Here is a 25,306-nt window from a genome sequence, read left to right as displayed (position 1 = left end):
AACCCATACATTCATGATTTGTATCCATACGCTGAGGAAAATATTCCCCTAGTTTGGAGATTTCAGAATAACAATGAACCCAAACACACCTCTAGGGTGGTAACCGAGTGGAACTTATGGGAAATTGTAGATCGCAAAAAACGTGCTCAAAATGGCCAAATATTTCAAAGCATACGATTAAATCGCCCAACAAAATTCTGAGTCACTAAAATTGCCTGAGATGTTTGTAAAAATTAAAAAAAAAAATAAAAATAAATTTCATTGTTTTGTCAATATCATTACAATGAATAATTTTTAGTTTGTTTTATAATTTCAGAATTTAATCATTATGTTCCTTTTTTTGTAAATTTTCCATTGTATTTCTGGGTCTACGACCGATATTTCTATGTGTTACATCAAAATCACCCTAATACCAATAAATAAAAATTAATGAACTTATGTTTTATACGAAATTTCATATTTAGTTTTTTTTATTAGATCGATTTTTCATAGGTTCAGTTTGCTTAATTTTAAGCAACTAGAAGAACTGGAATCACCATTTAGATGATGCTAATTCTGTAAAATCTTTTAAATATAAAAAAAACGTAAAATTCAAAACCAACGAAATCATAAATTATGAGAAAACACTTAATTGAAACTTCAATAAATTACAAGAAACATTCATTGAAGTGGCAAAAAAAAATATTCATCAAACATAAAACCGCATTTACGCATAATTTTTTATTTTATTTATACATATTTTTATTTTCACAAAAATCACAGAAAAAATGTCATTGAAATGAATGAGTTTTTTTGCACACATTTTAAAAAAATAAGAAAAAAAAACTACAACTTTAGTTTTGATTCTTATTAGCAAAAAGAAAAAAACAAAAAAAAAAGATGTTAAAACATAAAATACTATAAAATTGGAAACTCATTGATTTTTGTGTGTTTTAATGATGATGATGAATCTGAGAATATCTGAACAAAATAAAACAATTTTGATTTCAGTTAAATTGTAAAAAATGAGATACACACGGGTAGAGTTTGAGTTTCAAAACGGGCTTTTAGTTCTTAATTAAAACTAGTTTGTGTGTGGTGCTGGTGATGTGGTTGAGTTGAGTTGCTGCTCTTTTGTTGTTATTGTTTGTGGTGGCTATATATGCAAGACGGACCGGACCGATATACGATACATTCCCATCAAACAAACATTAAGCGAGCGTTAAGCGAAAAACCACAAGCGATAGCCTGCTGCAGCAGCAGAGCAAAACACTGCCGACTTCAAACTGATGATGATGATAATGATGTTAGTGTGTAGTTGCTTGTTTACCAGCTAAAGAAGCTGAAGAGAAGATGCTACTACAGAATAAAACGCGAAATTGAAATCGATCGATCTAGCAGAGCTCATTGGGACTGATAAGCTTGTTTTTGCTTTATATAAAAGTGATTTTGTCAACGTATTTTATTGACAGTAGCGTATCAGAATTCAAACAGTAAACAACATAATATTATTTGCACAACAAATCCAAAATAATAATAAAAATAAACAAAAATCACAATAAAAGTGTTATCGAAAAACAAATACTATTTGGCTGAAAAGTGTTTTGAATTAAATTCACAGCAAAGGATTATTAATACACCTAGTGACAAAAAAACAAACAATAACAAATATTTTTTAAAAATTAAAAAAAAATTGAATTTAAAAGAAAACGAAACAAAATTATTTTAATATAAATCAACTACAAAGTGTTAATTATTTGTATAACTATTAGACATTTGGCGTATTTTGTGCTTGTGAATTAATTAAGAGTTTCTCGATCAAAGCTTCAAGTTCATAATCAAATAAATCAATACAAAATGACAGCTGTTAATGGAAAGGTGAGTTGTTAATTGTCAAATATTCGCCAGCAAAAACTATTAAAAAAAACATATTTTTTAACAAAATTAAATTTTATACCAGAAAGAATTATGCTATTTTAATAAGTATTTAATGGATTAATGAGATAATATTCAATTATTTATTCGAAAATATTTAACACATAATATTCGAAATATGAATACAATTGACAAGTAGGCCGCCTGAGTATATTTTGAACTTTATTCCAATCGAAATAATGTGACTCTTATTGTAAAATCAGACCTATAAAAAAGTTAGTTAAACTTTGTTAATCCATGCCTCATTGATTCTGAAGTTCAAAATGTGCTTACAAGGAGAAACATTGAATTTTTTCGGTATTCAAAAAAATTAATTTTTTTTCTTATTTAATTATACTGGAATCTAAAATTGTTGTATTAAAATTAAGGCACAGTAAGAGTAATTGGTCTATAGACCAAATTATTGCCAAAAAATAAGTTTTTTCCAAAATCCTCGAAATTCAGATTAAGCGTTAAAATTAATCAGACCAGCAGTTTTCAAAATGAAAAACACCCAACTGAACACTTTGTATAACAACTTCTTTAAAGTTTGGCAACACTCCATGACTTGTATCGGTCCAAACTGCACCTAAACTGGGACTGGACCTCTAATATTCCTAATCCCGGGAATATTTTTTAGAAATTCTTGGCGAATTTCGGAATTTCTTTATAAATTTTCTTCTTAAAGTTACAGTATTATTTCAGCACAGATAAAACAGATTCGATGTGATTTATTGCTAATCGAAAAATTCGATTAATCCATAGATTTTTGATACTACCAACAGAACAGAATTACGATTTAAATAACATAAAACACATAAAACAGCCTCAACACAAACATTTATTAATGTAGACTGAAACATTTGATTAAAAATAAATTCGTTTATCACAAACAAATCTACTTTAAAAAGGAATATTAAATTTTCTAGTGTGTCAACTAGAAGAAACTTAATAATAAAACTTCGAAGTTGTAATAATGGCCCTTAAAGGGAACTTTAACTATAACGGCAAGTTGTAATAATGGCCCTTAATGTGTTAAAATTTTAACGATGACAATAGAACAAAAAACTATACATTTTGCTTCCATTATAACACTTTTAATCAAAAACAAGTAAGAGAGCTATATTCGGCTATGCCGAATCTTATATACCATTCACCAAATTATACTTCAAAATAATAATTTTAAATAATTTTAGCTAAACAAAATTTATTTTTGTTCCAAAGTTGGTTTTTAATTTTTTAAATTTAAAAATTTTCAATTTTTTTTTAATATTTAGCGAAAAAAAATTTTTGTTGAAAAAAAAATTCGGGTTAAAAAATATTTTTTTTGATTTTGACCCATTGTAAGTCCAACTTATTATGGTCTTATATACGACATTGCAAAGGTCTTTGCAATATCTATCATTAGATATCCATATTGTCTACATTAATGACTTAGTAATCCATATATAGTTAAAAAAATAGGTCAAAAATCGAGGTTGTCCTGGTTTTTCCTTACATATATCTCAGCTATTTATAGACCGATTTTAGATAGCAACCGAGCCGGAAGAATTCCGGAGATATTGATGTATGAATCGCGTATGTAAGTTAATTGGGACATACAGACGGACATGGCTTAATCGACTCCGCTATCTATAAGGATCCAGAACATATATACTTTATAGGGTCGGAAATGAAAAATGTAGAAATTACAAACGGAATGACGAACTTATATATACCCTTCTCACGAACGTGAAGGATATAAAAACAATAACAAGATAACCTGTTTAAAAAGTGGTGCCTTTCTTACCTTTTGATAAAATTGAGGGTGAAATATGTAGCATATTTTTGGGGTTTTAGGACATTATTTGAAAAGAACGCATTATATGCTTACCAAACTACATTTTTTTCAGAAAAGAACACAAATAATGGTAAAAGGCAGAATAAAGGCATCATTTATGCCAGAATTGTGGGTTACACCACTTTTGCGCTAATGGCCTCATGTATTCTGATTTGAAAAAGTTATTATTCGTAACGAATTAACTTAATAATTAATTAGGAATTAATTAAGAATTAACTTAATAAAAATATGTACATATATTTTTACCGATTACTAAAACAATTCCCGGGAATGAATACATGCTTTTTAAATGTTTCACACAATATAATTTAAAAATTTGATACGAATTGATGAAACTATTACAGAATAAAAGTTAAACGCTTATAAATCTCTTATACTTATGTATTATGACAAACTTAAACTCTGATTAGATTTTCAGATGATCGCCGGTTCATTATTGGTCATTCATCCACATGATTATATTCATTCAACATTAGAAATCTTGTTACCAGCATTGCCGCTTTGGTCCAATTGGACCAAAATTGGTAGTTTCAAGTTAACAAATTGACTTTTGGTAGTTTGGTTGGTTTGTTCCGATATTTGTCGTATTTTGGTAGGCTACGATATTTCTGAATACATAAGTATTTTTAAGAACAAAATAATTAAAATAATAACGAAAAAACTACTTATATTAAGCCAAAATAATAAAACTACATATTTGCAAAATATGAAGATATCATTTTCTTAAATATTTAGTTTAGTCAGGTAAATGTGTATTTGTTTAGTAGTGTTGAGTTCAAAAAATGACAAAGGGCTCTCAAAACTTTTATTTTCTAATAATATGTGTTAAACTCTGCTTCAATATTTCAGTTTCATCTGACACTTTAAATATCCAATTATGGAAATTAGGACGCGTAATTTATTTCTATATGAAATTTATTTGTGCTGAATTTTTTCGGGATACCAACACTTTTAGGAGTTTTATGCTCGTTTAAGTAATTTTCGGAAGAGGGCCTTATATGGGAGCTATGGTCAATTATGAATTGAATTTTTAGGTGTAATTTATTTGTAAAAATGTTATTTAATATCTATATAAATCAAGCATTTATGACGGATAATGTCTTATTTCTGGAGGACATTTATATGGGGGCTATGTGAAATACATGGACAACCAGCTAGACAGACGCATGGAAGGACATCGTTAAATCGACTCAAAAATAAAATCTCGAAAACTGAACGATTTTAACATATTTATGATTGTAGTGTTATTAAATATCTTTCTTAATCTGGGTAATTTTATAATATAATTTTTAGTTAACTATTAATTTTGAAACGAATCAATATAGCATTTCTCAAATATTTTAAATTTGGTAGGTTTTGGTAGTTTTTAATTAGAAATTTGGTAGGAAAAATATTTTATGAGTGGCTACGCTGCTTGTTACCGAACTATATGACGATCAGTCCGAAATGTCTGTAAATATTTTGTGAGATTTATTCCAATTATAACGATGTCCGGTTATATGTCAACTTATTCTGTTATACTCAAAATCTTCGATAGAAAATACAGTTAAGAGGATTAAACTTATCACAGGAGTACAATTTATGAAATGGTAGTGGTTGATCTCATTTTTCTTTGCATTTTAGAAATAAACTAAATGAGTATCATATTGATTCATAGCAAGATAGCACGTTATTTGTGTTTGCTGATGTCGATTAAATAATTTCATATTTATCAGATAATAAATAAGTCATTATTAGACTACTTCTATGTAATACATACGGTATGTAACAGACATTGAAAATTATATGATTCAGTATCTAAATGATGCTAATTGACTAGCTCCTATGTTAAAGAAGCTGGTCCCTTTTTTAAATAATGTTAGAACTAGAACCGGTTGCTACCACCAGGAACCAGTCACGTGACTAGTTTATAATTTTGTGTCTGCTCTCTTTCCTCTAGGGTACATACACATTTATTATAATAATGAGTGTTAAAACCTTATTAATACTTAAACTACTTCAAAGGTCATTATTTTTAGATATTATTAACATTAATACAAATGCATATTACATCAAGTGAACATAAAAATTGCTAAATTAACAACACCGGCAAAAGATATTGTGCATCTGCAAAATTTAAACATATTTATTTTTTTACATTTCAACTTAAATCCTTGACCTATAACTGAAAGTCACCAAACGGGAAAGAGAGGCAGACTTGCATAAAACATGTACAAATATTTATTGTAATTTATTTTTTTAACAAATCGCATTAAACCTAAAAAAAAAAACGCAAATCAATATTATCAGTGCAAATACTGGTCTTGTTAAAAAGAAAAAACCGCAATGCAAATATACAGACAGACATACAGAGAATCAGACAGACTGACAGACAAAAGTCAGACGCTAAAAAAATGTAAACACACCAAAAACAGAGGTGTTGGCTTTTATTGGATCATGGTTAATAATGCCAAACAAATATGGTTGAAATTAAAATAGCAACAATAACAACAAACATTACCAACATTAAAACCAACACAACCATCAACATCCATATTCATTTTTGTTAACCTTAAAGTTGGATGACGTGAAATGAATTCAGAAAAAATAAATAAAAATTTATGCAAAATTTTATTTGAAATAAAAGCGAAATTATGAATATTAATAGTGTAAATTGAATTTAAAGAGTTAAATAAATAGTAATACATTAAACGTGATTTAATTTAATTCAGCATCAACAACAAATACTACACTCCCGCAACTCCATACTTATATAGGTATTTGCCGAATATTGTGTGTAGAGGGGTTAAGATTAAAAATACAGAGAATAAAAGTTGACTACTCGTATCTTGGTATTTGACAAATGGTAAACAATTTTTAATAAGCTGCTACATAACATTCCTGGATTAAAGAGCTATTTGACCTCTACAAATAAAATATTAATTTTCGACACTGAATAATAAGTGCGATTTTAATAAAATTGCTCATGGCTATAGAATCTGTTGTAACTGTAACATATTTGGCATATACCGCCCTGTTCTTAATACCCTAAATAGAGCCAAAAATCAGAAAAATTTTAATTTTGGGATCAATAGCAAATCTTAATTTATTTTATCATATTTGAATTTTATTCGAACATTTTTATATAACTGTAAAACTTCTTTAAAAACTATTTATAAATGTAAAACTTGAATTTTTGAATTTTCAAAATTGTATATGTTTTTGAAATAGAAGACACAATAATACACAATATATAATATGTAGATCTCAGCTTTTCCACTAGTTTCATTAATGGCTTCAAAATCAACAACATACAGGAAATTTGCTGAATCTTTTCCGTTTTGTAATACATTTTTAATCACTGCATTACCGAACGTTATTACCAAATATTCAAGAAAACAACAATGTGAAGCGGGTTGATCAATCCATTATTAGTAGAATATTTATATCAATTAAAATTAAACCAATTTTTAATTTTTTTACAGGTTTATAAAACGAATATTGTATGGAAATTTTGTTTTATGAAACTTTTATAAAATTAAAAATTAATTATGAATCAGAGCTGAAAATGAATCATTCTTTTTTGATTTTAATTCATTATGAATTAGCTAAATTTTGAATTAATTCATTGAATTGTAAATGAATTGCAACTCATTTCTGCTTAATTCGTTTGAATTGATTCAAATTTCATTCAATTAATTTTTTTGTGTGAATGATTCGCGAATTTATTCAAAAATTAATAATTCATTTACAGTTCTGTTATGAATAAGGGGGTAAGAAATTATGTATGTCTTCTTTTCAAAAATGTATAAAATTTTCAATAATTTAAATATTCATGGAAGATTTTTTTCAAAAATATGTCCAACAAGTTTTCCAGTTGAGCTTTTGTGCAAATGAATATTTGTAATGAAAGTTTGAAATCTCAAGTCTCTGCATTCTTATAAAATTTTAATTGGATAGGACCTCTTGGGAATTACTTATGGGAAAGATTTAATTTTCCCCAAGTATTCTTTGTAGTTCAGAAATATTGGGTATTGAAAATTAGTAAATTCATTCAAGTAGAACCAGAGTTATGGACCAAATAGCATAGAATAGGAGTATATATACAAAATTAAGCAAAAATATGTTCCATGTAAAAAGAAGTCACAAAACGATGTTTTGTATCGGTCCATATTTGACAATAGCTTCCATACAAAGTCGGTCTATATTTGATGAAAAACCCCATATTAAGACCATTTCAAAAATCACTTAAATACTCATAAATCTCTTACAAATATCGTTATTAGTTTGAAATTCTACGTTGGACACAACAATTGCCATTTCTAATTTATAGATCTTTCTATAATTGGTCAAGGTCCCTCAAAAGGACCACTTCCGAAAAACATGAACCTACACAAATGTCTTATAACTAGAGATCACATTAGGGTTCCTAATTTCCTGGACATTTTTCTTTCCCGGGAGGAAATTAAAAAATCGTTTCATTTCCAAAAAATTCCCCGGAATTTTTTAACACTAAATTAAACCAAAAACCAGACATTTTCTTTCGAATAAATTGACTTATATCAGGGTTGTAATGTTAGGTACCTTAATAATTCGTTTAAAAACATACAGCCATATGCATAAACATTTAAAAAAGGTTTATAAACCAATTATAGGAAAATTTTCATAAAGTTGTATTCATAAACGATTAATAGCTTAAAATACCTTTGATAAACAATTGTTAAATGTAAAAATTTTATAGTAGGTTCGACCCTACTTTAAACCTACTTTAAGGAAATCTTTTTGCTTTTTATCTTAAAAAAGAGGATTTTAAAGATAAATTTGGAATAATAGATGATACTATTGCAATTTCTAAACACAATTTCCACTCCGCTGACGATTAAGTTCCATTTTAATAGTATATGATTTTGTTTGATATTCCTCCGGCAGTGAACTATATGAGGTTCACAAGTGAGTTTGATTGGCATTTTTGTCATTTACTTTTAACCTGCAACGCCATATAGTAATAAAATGTGTAAACATTGTGGAAGAAGGTCCACAGAATCTAATATACCCACTCCGGAATTAAAACTATGTGTTTCCACATAGAAATTCATAAAAAATTTTAAAATTTAACAAAATGTCAATAAAAATAAATTAATAAAGCAAATTATAAAACAGTGATGTTTATTTTATCGCAGAATATTCGTCATTCGAATACTTTAAATAATAATTGAAATAAACTATATAAAAAAGTTTGTACATTAATACATTTTAGCTTAATATAAATTTACTAGAATCAGATAAAAAATTGTTCTCTAAAAATTAATTGTTATCTTCAAAAATTTATTATTACTAAAAACAATCAATGAAAAAAAGAAAATTAACGAATATTTTATCCTAATTGAAAGCAACACTAACATCAAAAAAGGGGAAATAAATGAGCAGCATTGCCAGCTTAGACAAAAATCAGTACATGAATACAATACTTTTATAAATGGTTTTTAAAGCTAAAGTGTTCGTTAACAAAATTGTGTTTTAAATCTACAATAAGCTTTTCTTATGCATATAGCCGATAAACTTTAAATTTGATTCATTCTTAATAACCAAATTTTTTTGCTGTGGCTTAAATTGAGTGAAAAACATTCGGTTATTTCAACAGTAATATTTCTTTGCCAACTGACTATCTTTTGCTAGAACCGAAAAAAATCTATGGATATAATAGAATAATTCAATTAGCAACAAATATTTCCATCGAAACGTATCTGAATATTGTAACTTTTAGAAGAAAACTTATGAAGAAATTCCCGAAAATTCCCGACAAACAAAAAAATATTCCCGCGTAGGAACCCTAGATCACATACTATATGATCCACTAACGTAACTGACTTCCTCTGGATTACTCAGAGACAAATTCAATACACAATTAACGTTTAAAATTACTACACTATAGATTACTTAGAGACATTTAAGTGACAATTGTCTTCACGCTAGTTTACATGGGATGTATAAAGTAACTAATTGAGTACTCTCTGCATTACAAATAGCACATACGTGCTCATCCAAGTGATCAGACTTTCGTGACAATTACTGTCTATAAGGTATACACTTAACTGCCGGGTTATTACGAGATGAAAATTAAGGTTGATTTTAAAAGGCAAGTCGCAAGATAGAAGCTCTAATATAACTTACTTAGATACTTATTTATTATGCAATAAAACTTTGTTTTTCAATGAAATTTTACGTTAATATAGAATTTTCTGTAGAACATGCTCTAGAGATGATATTTTTTATTTATTGAAAATTGCTAAAAACATTTCAAAAATTATCCAACAAAAATTTTATTTTTTAGATTTTTAGCTATATTCTCTCGAAAATAAACTCAACTGTACCTCTGTTATTAAAATATTATTATTCGATTACAGAATTACAGATTTATTTCCATTTATTTAAATTTCTCCAATGTACTGGAAAAGTAATACCTTCCAGTCCTATAGTGAGTTAGAGTATAAGTTGTACTGATCGGACGAATATTTATACAAGTAAATATTATTCAAGAAACATAACATTTTAAAGAATATTTAATTTCTTAATTAAGTGTGCCCTTTATTACAAGTTATACTGTATTAAATTCCATACTAATTTATCAACTATTCTGTGTTTCCTAATAAGATTCCGATGATCGGTCTTAACTGACCTTAGTTATAATACAAATTTTATACATACGTTTCATTTTAATGCTCGTACATCAAAATTTAAATTTAAATGTAAATTTATTTGATACTAAAATTTGAAATAAAAATCGATTTCAGTCTTATTTATGACTATTTTCGCTTCATTGCGTATAGTAAAACAAAACCCATTTCCTTATGTGTTTTAATTGTCTGTCAAACGCAAATCAAATCAAATCACTTGTTTTGAACTTCAAACCATCCAGTTCTATATACTAAATAAAACTAAAACAATATTGTTTTTATTTGTACGTTTCTAATCCAATTTCAATTAGAATTTTATGAGTTTACTTATTGTTTTGTTTTTGTGATACACTTTTCAAGCTTGATTGTTGTCGATCGTTGTTTCCCAGTCGACCTTGTAAAATGTGACAGACTACACTTTGGTCGATTCCTATAGCAAACCTGAAGAATGAAATCACAATTTTTTGAACTCTTAAAACAATAAGAAAGAAGCTGGGAGATTCTTGTTTTATGGATCTGTAGATCATCACACATTATCATTAATACAAATTTAAAATACTAATAAAATAGATTTAAAAAAAACACGTTTTCTTTATAACTAAAATCAAAACCAATATAAGTATGTATAAAAAAATATATTGTTTTAACTGAAACAGCTCTTGAAAGATTTAGACATTTTTTAAATTTAATTTGCATTTAATTAAATCAATTAATATAATTTGTATCGTTCATTTGCCAAATAATGGCAATAAAACGAAAGAAATAATGGACATCCTGTTCTAATTTGTTTGGCGATAAATTTAAAACAAAAGAAGAATAATTGTTTTTTATTCCCAAATGAAAGGAAAATCCACTTTTTGTTTATTTTGACATTAATAAAGTGATTTAATGCCCGTGTTTGAAAGTATTTTCGAAAGTGTTTTTTTTTTTGTTTGTTTTTAAATAGATGATGTACCACTCGTATTTAGAATGCTGAAAATATGCATTCCCGTTATACACCTTTTACTATTTATTGATAATGATAAATTTATAGGGAGGAGTGACTAAATCTTTCAAAATACATAATGTTTGAAAATCTCTAAGTCAAAAAAAAATATACATTAGGATGTTTTTTTTAATATGTATTTAGAATTCAATAGAGTTTAGTTGAGAATGATAAGACACTTGATATGATACAGCAGCATTGAAAATTTAAACCAAATCGAAGAATTTTAACCTGGCTAGCCCTGCTCACTGGGGTATTTAATGTAAATAAATCTGTAATAAACGGCTAGTAATAAATATTCTCATGGCTATTGAAGGGTTATAGTTGATCTTATGTTTTGTATTTCAGGTATATGCAAAATTGAATAGAATTTTTTTTTGTGCTAGAATAAGGAAAATAGTTTATGCGAGGGAGTAAAGAGCAAGTAGTGTTTGTGGACATTCGATTTGAACTTTTCTGCATTGAAAATGATTCGAAGTTTGTTCCACATATGGACAGTACAGTTTTCCCTGTAGTGTCTTGATGAAAAACGTGTATACAGAAAAATAGGCGGCATGAAATAACCCCCCAAAAATAAAATGAAATAACCCCTCAAAATTTGGGGCCTTATTTCATATGCAATAAAACCCCAATTTTGAAAATGAAATAAGACCCCAACGAAATGAAATAATGCCCCAGACAGAAATGAAATAACACCCATTATTGGGGTCTTATTTCATATGAAATAGAACCCCAATTTGTAAAATGAAATAACTCCCCAAACACAGTGAAGGTGATCAAAAACAATTGGGGGATTCAAACGGTTTGCTATTAGGTCATAATGTCCGATAGTTTAAAAACATTTTTGTTGTTTTTCAAAAAAAAAAAAAAATTAAACTAATAAAAGACTTTTTGAACTATTTTTATGGTTTTATCATAAAATAAAAAATTTAGTTTGAAGCACAACAACAATTTGTTTAATCTATCATAATATGACAATATAACTTAATAGCAGACCGTTTGAATCCCCTAAATGTTTGTATTTACTTTTGGCAAAATAAAAATTGTTAATACTTGTATAGTTTCCTGAACATGAGCAGTTGCAAATTTGGGAGGCTTTGATATAGCATCTGCCATTAGCTTCATCGTATGAACTGCATATTTTGAGATATTTGCACGGAATAAAAACAATGTTTGGAGCTTTCTCCTATTGTATTGAAATCTCTTTTAAGCATTACAGTAATTTGCAAATCAATATGTCAACTAAACTTGTTTTAAGTTAAACCTTATAGCTCTTATTAAAAAAGTTGAAGCAGACTAAATACACAAATTTCCTATGAAAAAGTAGACCTTTTTTAAAATTAAAATCTATATAATTTTTATATTTATTTATTTAAATGTGAGGAAATAAATTGAATTGCTTCCTCGGAAAATATTTTTAAACACCATTAGAAAATTCGAGAAAAATAGAACAATATTTTTTAACTTACTAACATACAACTCAAATCTTATTAAGCTCATTACAGAGGTATGGCCCTTAATATTCCTGGAAGATCTTCGCATTCGTCCTTAATTATATTAAGAGCCTTTAACTCCTTATACAATTCTTCTTCGTTCTTGTGTTTGTGCTCAACATAATTCTTGGCAAGTAAACAGTTACCAGCTGTTAGCAAACTTATTCTTGCCTTGCAAGTTTTATTCCGGTACTCTTATTTTCTGGTACTATTGTATACCGACTTTTTGACATTCTGACCCAAAAAATTCATTCTGAACCCAGTTTCAATTTCAAAATTAATTTTTATTCTTTACAACTTTCTTTGCACTGCGAAATTATCACGATCTTAACTCTGCGAAATTGTCGGGAAATAATTAACAGATTTCATGTTTTCTTTATATATTAAAAAATGAAATTATCCCCCAAAATTTATATTGGGGACTTATTTCATAATGATTTGTTGGGGTATTATTTCATATAAAATAATCCCCCAATTCAAAAAATGAAATAATACTCCAAAAAATGAAATAACGCCCCAAAAATCGTTGTTGTTGATCTCTGTACTAATTTTTGGGGGGTTATTTCATTTTATTTGGGGGGTTATTTCATGCCGCCAGAAAAATATGATAGCATTAATAACAAGTACTATGTTGTAACGAGCAGTTACAAAAGTCAATTCATCAACTTAACATAATTAATACTAATACAATGTATATTAGTATATTGTTGTTAATAACATTCTGCTACAAAATGACACTTTTTGTCAGAACATTAAAAGCGACCTAATGGGGGTTATCGGCCTAGGTGAGGACATACTAAAACCGTTTTCAAAGATTTTGAAAACCCTCAAAATTTTGAGTTATTTTGAAAAAGCTGTTTTAGGGTAGGTCGTAGTACTTTAGTACCTATAACTTACACATTTTTAGACCGATTTCAAAATTATAAACAATTAAGAATAGACAAAGAATTAAGCTTTCCTCTTATGTAGGCATAAAATGTATATTCCAAGAAACTGTTTAAGTTTTTATAAAAAGTTTAAATTTTTTTTTTTATTTTCGTAATTTTTCAAATTCAACAATAGTTATTTTGAATTTTTTCCATTAAAACCAAATCTTTTTTGCACAGTGTTTTAAAGACAATTTTATATAGAATAAAACGTGACATTACTTATTAAAATTGGTTTATATTTGCAAAAGTTATTAAACTTTTTCGAAAAAAGTTCAAAAAAAATTACCTTGTAAATTAAAAATTTTACAAATATTCTTTTTTGTATAGTTTTCTGTTTTTTTTTTTATTCATATGCGCTGGAGGAGAAAATACTTAAAAAGGTATTAATAAAAAGTTGAATAACTTTTACAATTTTCATCCGATTTGAAAAATTAACATCGTGTCTTGTTAAGAACTAAATTTTTGTTATACATTTTTATAAGCTTTCATATCAAAATAATCAATGAAAAGCGACTAAAATCAAAAAAGTTGAAAAATTTTGTGTTGTTTTTAGAAATTCTTAACAAAAACAATACATATAACTTACAAATGTATCAAAAAAAGCATGCCATTTTAAAGCGTAATTAGTTTTCTTTCCAAGCATGTTAAACAATTTAAAATCGGTCAAAAATTGACTGAGTTACATGTCGATAAGTTGACGAACATCACTGTAAACGTTTTTTTAGTATAACTTCTGAATTTGAGGGTGTTTCTGAAATTTTTTGACACAATTTGTAATGTACTCAGCAAGACCTATAATCCAATCTCGTTTTCCAAGTTTTTTTTTCCATCTTAGCACCATGTAATTCTCAAATAGAGAAACATGAACAAGGGAGTGGAATAGAAAAAAATAGAGGGAAATATATATGTGACTTCTAAACGGTGAGTCCGATTTGAATGAAATGCACAAAGAGGAAGTATTCTCGAGTTCAAGTTTTGAACTTGAACTTCATGTGCCAACCAGGGGCGCGACCATGGGTCCTCAAAGTAGGACGCCTCGGGTATGTTGCATTTTTAAAACGATCCTATTTCATAGTTTGTGATCCGATTACAAAAATTTACATATAGTTTGTCAATAAATTGTTTTCAAAACTGAAAATATTCAATATACTTATAATTTATGTAATTTTAAATAAAAAGAATATTTTTTTGTTTTTTGAAAATTAAATTTTCAAAATTTTTACCCACCCTACTCCAGTTTTTTGATAACAGCGGATCCAAATATTTCCCGATTTTCTCTACTAGTTGTTAAGTTTTCAATAATTAATTTGCCACGTGAAAAACATAAGGGAGACATTTATACATATATTAATGGATAGAGGATTTTGTCTACTTTACAAAAATATATATAACTTTTTTTTAAAAAAAATTCATAGAATACTTTTTTGAAAAATATAATTGATAGCTACGACGAGGTTTTTTTAGTACTCGACGACGATCTTCTTTTTTGAACGAAGAAATTGGATCGTTTTAAAAATGCAACATACCCTCGACAACACTTTCTCTTTGTGCAATAAAGGAAAATTGGAGTAAATCGGGAAATAATTGGAACCGCGGTTATCAAAAAACTGAAGTAGGGTGGGAAAAAATGTTAAAAATTTAATATTCAAATGCGAATATCTCCTAAGCTATAAAAGACGATAGCTACGACGATGTTTTATGTAGTACTCACAAGAAGATTCTATATACACATGTAATTTTTTGAAATCGGAACTCAAACGAAGAATAGGATCGTTTATAATATTGAACATACCCGTGGTCTCCTAGTCGTTTAGAAGTTACTGATTTATTTCCTTTTTTTTCTATACCACTGTGCTATTTCGAGTTTTGGGTTAATATAAATGTTGAAAAAAAACAATTAAAAACAGGTTTTGTGTTTCACTTACCCATTTTTAAATCTAAACTATAAAACTTTTCTGTCATCCTTAACACATTATAACTTGATATCAAAAAATTTCATGAGTTTTTCAAATCCCAAATTAGTTTTAAACGAAATTTCCAAAAATTAAAAAATTGGGGTATTCACACGGTCTCCTATTTGGTCATATTGTCATAATGTCCTAATATAATATGATAGTTTAATAAAATTTTTGCTGTGTTTCAAACAAAAAGTTTTGTCATAAAATAATACTTTTTTTGTTTAAAACACAACAACAACTATTAAACTAAACACAACCACCACTATTATAATATATTACGACATTATGACAATATGACTACTAGCAGACCGTGTGAATAACCCAATTATGTTTTCGATTCTCATAAGGATAAACAAGTAAGAGTGCTATATTCGGCTGTGCCGAATCGTATATACCCTTCACCAATATATAAATATTAAAAATTATGTTTGTTAAATAAGAAATTTGGTACAAACAAATTTAGTGACACAAATTGAGGGTGAAATAAAATTTGATGAACAAATTTAGGCAGTTCCGTTTTGTTGCTTATATCTTAGACATTTGTGTGTTGATATTCTCGATTTTAAATAGAGAGTTGGGCTGTAGCGGATATATTGATGTATCAATAATATATGAAATTTATTTGGGGGCCTTCGGAATGTTGATTTCAACAGACAGACGGACATGGCTATATCGACTACGCTATCTGGAACTTTCCGAAATAAATCTACCTTATGGGGTCACAAATAAAAAATGTAATAATTACAAACTGAATGACAAACTTACAAATTCTATAAATTTCAAATTCAAAATTGACTCTTGACTATATTTCTGCTATATTCGTATAAATTCACATAAATTCAAGTTAGAAATGTAGGGTGTTTTCCGATGTGAAACTACTGTAGCACTCCAACTGGTTTTAAAACAAAATATGTTTATGTTATTTATTATATTTTTTATCTATTTGCTTAGAAAAAAAAATGCCAACTTCTTTTGAAGACATAGACTATTAAAATATTTTTGCAAATAAAATAAATGTTAATGTTTTTACTGGTTTTTGTTTTCAAACATTTTCGGCTACCAACGAAAAACATCTTCAATAAGATTCTTGCTATTATTGTATAAAAAAAAAACAAAACGTATGCAAATTGTTTATAATTTTTGTTTTCTAAACGAATTCTTTAAACATTGTACTTGTTTGTGCATACAAATGTTTAAGAAAAAAATTTAAATCAACTTTATTTTTAATTTGGGAACTCCCAAGCTAGTTTTTAATGCTTATTGTTATTTTGTTTTTATTTCACATTTCAATTTTACAGACACTTTTTGAATGTTAAAATAACAAGACGCTAAGAACTTCACTTTTATTATTATTATTGTATTATTTTTGTTTTATTTCTGTATGAGAATGTTTGCTGTGAGCTAAATAATAAATTGTATTAAATCTGCATAAACTACTGCAATAAACAAACCTTGCACAGTGGGCTTAAAATATTTTTTAAATAAAATATTAATAAACTAAATTTTTATACCCTTCACCTTCGTGAGAAGGCTATATATAAGTTTGTTATTCCGTTTGTAATTTTCCGACCCTATAAAGTATATATATTCTGGATCCTTATAGATAGCAGAGTCGATTAAACCATGTCTGTCTGCTGAAATCAATTTTCTGAACACCCCAGATATCTTCGGGATCCAAATCTTCAATAATTCTGTCAGACATGCTTTGGAGAAGTTTCCTATTTAAAATCAGCAAAATCGGTCCACAAAATGCTGAGATATTTCAAAGACGTATATAAGACCATAATGGGTCAAAATCGAAAAAACATATTTTTTAATCCAAATTTTTTTTTCACCAAAAAAAAATTTATTTAATTTTTATAGAATACCATAGTAAGTTGGACCTACAATGGGTCAAAATCGGAAAAAATATTTTTTAACCCGAATTTTTTTTTACCTAAAAATATTTAAAATTTGTATTTCGAAGTATAATTTGGTGAAGGGTATATAAGATTCGGCACGGCCGAATATTGCTCTCTTAATTGTTTAAAATAGCTTTTATTTAAATGCTCTAAAAAGAATAAAATAAATTTTCATTTAAATCAAACTATGAACAAATGTTAGAAAAACCAGTCTATGAGTTGAGAAATTCCAGATTTATTTCCAATTTCATTCTAATTTCCCCCACTGTTCCTTCTTCGAAGGAAAAAAACTAAATATTTAAAACTTATTAAAAATTCAAACAATTTACGTAAGAAAATATACAACAATAATTAATGCTTAAACATTTAACAACATGAACAAACCAAAAACAAACAAAAAAAATCTAATAATTATAAGATTAATTTGAAAACATAAATCATGTTTGAAAGAAGCACGAACCATGTCTACTGAATGCAACAAAATACTGTGATCGGTAGAAGAAAAAAAAAACTATGGGATGCAAACATTTTGTATATTTGAATGAATTAATGAAACTTATAATTAAAAAAATACGAAACAACAACTCAATAATTATTAAGATTTTAATCGAAATCACTGAGTTTGAATTTAAAATTAAACGCTGAATATTTTAGATGTAGAGGGCGTGTGAATCATAATGATGCCATCCCATAACATGATGATGATGATGATGGGGATGATTTCAGCAAATATTTAAATACAAAAGTCAACAACTTCCTGCTCTGGGAATTTAAATGTTTAAACAAAAACAACACCTAGAAATATGTTTAATAAATTTAAATTTGTTTTATTTAACTTGGCTCTTAAACAATAGCAACAAAAAACTAAAGCTGGTTTAATAGAAACCAAGAAATGAACATTAAAATTCATGTATGTTTTTTTTTTAATAGACATTTTTCTGTGAGTTTAATTTGCATAAATACTTGTATTCTTTCAAGTGACGTCATAAAATCTTTCCTATTGTTTCAATTCAATTAAATTTTTATGCTAAATTTCAGTTCACACCTCCGGTTTTAGTTGAAGTATTTATATTATTATTAAATAACATCAGAATTAAAATAAAAAAAAAATGTTTAACCAAAAACACGTGAATATTTTAATTAATTTTATTTACTCTTTTTTTTCTTTCTTTGCAGACATTTTTGGTGTTATCCATGCTATTGGCTTTGGCCTGGTGCCAGCAGCACTATCAGCAATACAGTGACAGCGAAGTGCCTACTGTTTTAAGCTACAACTCACCCCTTAGACAGCCCGACAGCTTGAGATCTCGTCCCTACTTTGATTTCTTGAGCACCTTGTACAGACGTGATGCCGACAAGACCCAATTGTTCCGTCCCTATGTGCGCACTCGTCGTGAGGCTGTTGCCGCCCCTCTTCCCTTAGACCTCAGCTCCCACAATGAACGCAGCAAAAGAGCCATCGTTTTCCGTCCCCTATTCGTGTACAGACAACAGGAAATTCGAAAACAACAAACTCAAAATCAACGTAGACGTCGTGTTTAAATGTTTAAATGAATTTTAATTATCATATTTTGTTTTATTTTTCAAAAACATTTTTTTTATTTTATTCTTTTAATTTAATTTAAATTGTGTACAGGTTGTGTTGCTCTCTATAAACCAGAGTAACTCCTTTTATTTTAACAATTTTTAGTTTATTTTTCGCTTTTTTTATTTTGAAAAACCCAAAAATGTCACCTTCCCCCTTTCAAGTCATATTTTTTATATCTGCATACTTATACTCTATGTATATGTATAGTATGTATTCATCTAATCTAATTCGTTCGATAAAACAAACTAATGCACCATTTCTTATTTAATTTTATCTAAAAACAAAATTAACTACTATTAAATTAGTTTTTTAAGTATTTTTTTCTATGTAGCCTTTTTTTGTTTTCCTTAGTTTATGTTTATAAATATTTAAACAAACGAAATTTTATATATTTGTAGTTAGTAATAAAGAAAATTTTCTATTGTTGTATTTTTTTATATGAAAATAATGTTTAAATAAAAAAAAATTAAAAATTCAATTACAAAAGCATGCTTTTTTATGATATTCGATATTATTTAACATTGCAAAAGCTGATCCTCAAGGATAACACGTCATTGATAACACTGTGTTAGTTGAAAAAACTGTCAAGCGGGTCACCCAGCGGCTTAATTCGGGTACGCTGAATTCAGTGATGCTAACCGTTTTTTTAGGTTAGCTCGTATTTTCGAGATATACCGTTATTTCGAAAATGGAGAGGTTGCGCAACATATATTCGCGTAACTCAAAAACGGTTTATTTTATTGAACAAACTAAAAAAACCGAAATTCCGCAACAAAATTACCTTTAAGAAAATCTTGACATGTTTATAATCTTCGCAGTTATTTTACAAATATAATTTTTTTTTAGAAAATTTTCGAAATTTTTGGTTTTTAAAACGGCATTAAAAATTGGAAAATGCGTATACGCTCTTAATTTTTAAATTCAAATGCATATAACTTTGGAGTCAGTCATTTTTTGTTTGACATATACATTTGTAGTTAGTCCAATAAAAGAAAAAAGGAGCAAATCGGGAAATATTTGGACGCGCTGTTATCAAAAAACTGGAGTATGGTGGGTAAAAATGTTGATAATTTAATTTTCAAATGCGAATATCTCCTAAGCTGTAAGAGATAGTTGATATCCACGACGATGTTTTTTGTAGTGCTCGATGAGGAGATACTATATGTTTAAGCTTTTTGAAATCGGAACACAAACGAAGAAATAGGATCGTTTTATAAATTGATCATACCCGAGTCCTACTTTGCGGACCCCTGGCCGCACCTCTGGTGAACTCATGCGGTCTAAATTCAAACCTTAAACTCGACAACACTTCTTCTTCGCGCGTGTCAAATTTCTTTCAAATCGGACTAAGGGTTTAAATTTATTTCTTCTTTTTTTCTCTACCACTGTGCACTGCACGATGTAGCTACTTACTACGAGTTATGTATTTTGATAAAATATTAGGCGATAAAAGTTGTGGACAGATTTTATTTATTTAGAGCTTGTTTTATTTGGAACTTCATTTTTCATTTCTAAATGTGTAAATTAAGAGCGTATATGCATTTTTCAATTTTTAAAGACTATTATAAACATGTTAAGATTAGCTTGAAGGTAATTTCGTTGGGGAATTTCGGTTTTTTCAGTTTATTCAATAAACTAAACCGTTTTTGAGTTACGCGAATATATGTTGTGCAACCTCCTCCATTTTCGAAATAACGGTATATCTCGAAAATACGAGCTAACCTAAAAAAAAGGCAGCACCACTGAATTCAGCGTATCCTCTTGACAGAAAAAAAAAGTGTCAATTTCGTGCATAGTGTGATTAAAAGCCTGTCTGTATCCTGAGTTTTGTTTGGTACTCCACTAACAATCCTTTAAGTATACAGTGTCGGTCAAAACTCATTGGACCAAAATGTGATTCTATTTCTATAGAAAAAACAAAAAGAAAACAAATTTTTTAAATTTTCCCATCTTTCTGGCAACATATGGATTTCGAACCAAAAGAACTCCCCATCTTTTGGGGCCAAGAACGAATCAAGCTAATTTCGGATACTCTGTTTTGAAGTAAAGCGTATCCCAGAGAGACAGTCGAACGACGCACGGTGGCTCAGAACTTAATTTCATCGGCCAAAAGTCCAAGTTCAATCCGATTTCAAAAATTTTAATGCCATACAATAGTAAACACTAGGGTATTCGAATTATTCGATTTTTCTCTTGTTCGAATAAAACGAATAAGAGATTTTAACTTGTTCGAATAATTCGATCACACGTTTAAAATAAACCGAATTATTCGAATAATTTAATTTTTATGTGGGTTTTGTAATATTTTATTGTCAAAGAAAAACAAAAAATAACGTTAAAGTTAACAATTCAAGTATTGATAATGTTAAAAAAACATTGGAAAACAAAGTCCATTATTAAATTTTCAACGGAAATATTCTGATCAGATTAACTCCCGATACAAAACAATTGACTAGCAAACCCTTTAGTTTCCGTTTTGGAGCTATGCTTTAAAAAATTTGAGCTAGTTGGACATGATCCCGAATTTAAATACAATATAAACGTATTAAGAATTTTTTATGTCGTTCCTTAATTCGAGTTTTAAATTGATTTAGTAAATTAATTATTCACTATTTCTAAATTATTTATAACAAATTGTATTATACATCAAGCTCTATCAACTTTGCCGAATCTTTGCTTAATAAAGTGGTGTTGGGGAATTACACAATAATGGGAATCTGTCCAAAGTTTGATATCATTGTCAGTGAACGTGGCTAATTTGAAGTCAGGCAGTGCATGATTGACGCATTTACAAATACGCAAAAATGATCATGTTAGACAAAGATGTTCAACGATGTTCAAAATCATGTATAAGATGAACTCCCTGCTTTTCTTACAACAAAGCGTTAGTTTGCAATATTTGTGTTTATCATTCGATTTATTAAATATTTTGCAACACTTACGTACGCGGTTAATAACATCACTTATATACATATATTTTAGGATCATGGCCTTCATCTATTTCAATGTAATCATTATAAATGTCATCCTCAATATCACTTTTGACGACCGTTTCAAAATCACATTTTCCATCACATTCAACTCCACTTTAATCTAAGTTAAAATTTTGATTATTAATATTTCGCCAGCTAAATAACAAATATTTTATTCCGTACCTTTTATTATCATTGGTTCAAGTCCTAAGTTAAAAATTTTGAAAGATTTGTTTTTAGAATTGTAACTCCTTGCAGTAATATTTATAGAAGGAGCTACCGGAACACGCATCTACAGTGATCGAAAGTCCCTCTGTCTTTAGTTATTTGTCGAATTTCAGAATTTCTTATTTAAATTTGGAATTATGAAAAATTTAAAGCAATTTATTAAATTTAAATATATATGTACATTTATTCGATTATTCTACATAAAATTGTTCGAATTATTCGTTATTCGGAAATGGCCATTTTTAAATTGTTCGAATAATTATTCGTAAGAAATTATTCGATTAATCGAACGATCATTAGTCGAATGAATTCCCTAGTAAACACATTGGAACTAAGGTAGCCAAACAATTAGATAAAACTATTGGCAATTGTGGGCGTGGCATGCTGTTAAATTAAATATTTTATGTTGTTTTATATAAAACTAGATGACCGCCCGGCTTCGCCCGGTAGCTATTTATTAATGTTAGTTCTTCAAGTTTATCCAAAAAATGTATCTTATTAAGAAAAGTGAGAAGTGAAAAGAAAGCAATATATTATAAATTAAAATTTCCGAATTTTTTCATTTTTTTCTTTACAAACCATCTCCTGATTTCGAATCGAATAAAAAAATATCAGCCAAATCGCTCCAGCCGTTCTCACGTGATGCCATTACATACATTGACCATTTCATTTTTATACATATAGAAGATAAGAAGATGTGATCCTTGAAAATTTGATCAGAAGTAAATTATAATTACTCGCAAACTATTATCGATAATTATATGATATTTTTTGTTATGTTGGTAGGATAATAGTCTTTAAGAAGTGGTTGACATGTCACTGTACTGTTTACACTTATTAAATTTTTTCTCAGGTACTATATTTTAGTCAAATTTTAATTTCAGTGGAACAGAAGTCCTTAGCATCAAAAGCGGTTAACAAAATTTTACCACCAGGAGAAAGGGATCTTAAGCCCATATATACTTGTTGGCCTGTTTTTTGAACATTTTTTTCATTTGAATGAAATTACTCCCAAATTTGTTTCTATTTTTATTTTACTTGTTCATATGACTGGCACCCATACAAATGTACTCCCGAAATTGAACTTTATCGGTCGTAAATGGTTAATTTATATAGGTATCTACACACATTTTGCTCCAAATAAGTTTTATACATATATACTGAATTAATGTCACCTAATTTTATGATTATCGGTCCATAATTAGCCATAGCTCCCATATAAGGCCAAATCGCTTTACCAAAAATCACTTTAACGAGCATCAATCCCTTAAAACTACAGGTATAAACATCGAATTCAACAGAAATAAACTTCATATGGACATAGTAGATCATACAGCCTTTTTTCATGGCGATGGGTCCATAATAAGTCATAGCTCCCATATAAGGTCCGCTCCCGAAAATCACTTTAACGAGTATAAATCTCTTTAAAATGTTGATATAAACATAAAATTCAACAGAAATAAATCACACGACCTAATTTCATGGCGATAGTCATAGCTCCCATAAAATGACATCTTCCGAAAATAAATTATAGTGTAGGTTTGTTTTTATCAGCTTATAACTTTTTTATAAGTAAAGCTGATGCAAAAAACCAAAAAAAAAAATGCTATAAAAAATTAAAAGTTCAACTTTAGCTTTAAATTTCTCAACAACTGCTGAACCGATTTTAATGAAATTCAAACTAGAGAAAATATCTGTCCATCAAAAAAAAATTCTAAAATATCTCCATCGGTTCAAAAGTTACAGAGTTTTGGCCAATGAAAAGCGATGGACGATCTGGTCGATGAAGCGGGTGAGGCAAAACTTCACAACCACTTCTTTCTAAATAGTTTTTAACAGCTATTGCAACATGCGGCCTAGCATTGTCATGATGGAATATTACGGTTTCATGTATGGCGGCATATTCTGGGGGTTTTTCGGCAAATACTCGCTTCAAACGAATTAGTTGCGTTCCGTACAGGTTCCATGTGATGGTCTGACCAGATTTTATTACCTCATAATAGATAGGACCCTTTTGCTACCACCAAATACAGAGCATTTCCTTGGGGCCATGAATATTTGGCTTTGATGTCGATTCGTATGGTTGGCCGCGCTTCACAAACGATCTCTTAGGCTTCGGGTTATCGTAATGGTTCCAGTTTTCATCGAAAGTAAAGATTTGGTGCTAAAGTTATTTATAGCGTTCAAGCATCATTTCGGACATGCAAAATCGTCTTTAAATGTCTCTCGGCTTCAATTAGTATGATACCCAATTCCCCAGGTTTTTGGATAAATCCTGCTGCTCGCAACTGTTTTGAAATTGCTGCTTGAGTAGCTACTAGGGATGCCAAACGGGACTGGGTTTTACAAATCCCGGGATTCGGGATTTTAGAACTGTAAATCCCGGGATCCCGGGATTTTTCGGGATTTCGGGATTTTTCGGGACTTCGGGATTTTAGTTAAACGTCAAAAATATCAAATTCACCAATAAAAACTATTATTTCATTAATATATTTAAGTAAAAACATAACAAATCAAAAACTAATGCGTTAAATTAAAATAAAATGGTGCATGATTTCCCCTAGCTCCATACAATTGTCCCCCGGAGTACTGTTTGAGCAGTCATAAATATCTTGATTATGCGGCAATCCTTATAAAATTTTGCACAAAATAAGTTGTAAGTACTCTGAAATTATACTGTAAAGTACTGCGGAAATCGGGCTACATTTGCCCCTAGTCCCCTTTAGAAAATAACTTGAACATAAATTTCGTAAAAGTGTAAATTGTGTAAAAGCCTGTTAATGAAAGGGAGACGTGCTGCTCTCCGATTCAAATGAAAAAATCTGGCTGCGTTTGGATTTGAAGCGAGATTAGTATTATAAAAAAT

The 25,306-nt window shown here is 28.6% G+C and overlaps 1 protein-coding gene across 1 annotated transcript; it reads left to right on the top strand.

The window, feature by feature from the left end:
- The first annotated feature begins 1,442 nt into the window (after window positions 1–1,442).
- Lst (Limostatin) lies at window positions 1,443–19,726 on the top strand. The gene is made up of 2 exons (XM_065513773.1): window positions 1,443–1,857; window positions 18,829–19,726. The coding sequence occupies exons 1-2, from the start codon at window positions 1,837–1,839 to the stop codon at window positions 19,192–19,194; spliced, it is 387 nt and encodes a 128-aa protein (XP_065369845.1). The 5' UTR covers window positions 1,443–1,836; the 3' UTR covers window positions 19,195–19,726.
- Window positions 19,727–25,306: the final 5,580 nt, after the last annotated feature.

Source organism: Calliphora vicina, chromosome 5 (genome assembly GCF_958450345.1).
Source record: "Calliphora vicina chromosome 5, idCalVici1.1, whole genome shotgun sequence".
NCBI lineage: Eukaryota > Metazoa > Arthropoda > Insecta > Diptera > Calliphoridae > Calliphora > Calliphora vicina.
This window is presented reverse-complemented; position numbering and strand designations above follow the sequence as displayed.

Coding starts and splice junctions, on each gene's coding strand:
- Lst (XM_065513773.1), top strand. CDS start 1,837: ATGACAGCTGTTAATGGAAAG. Junction 1,858..18,828: donor TGACAGCTGTTAATGGAAAG/GTGAGTTGTTAA, acceptor CTTTCTTTGCAG/ACATTTTTGGTGTTATCCAT.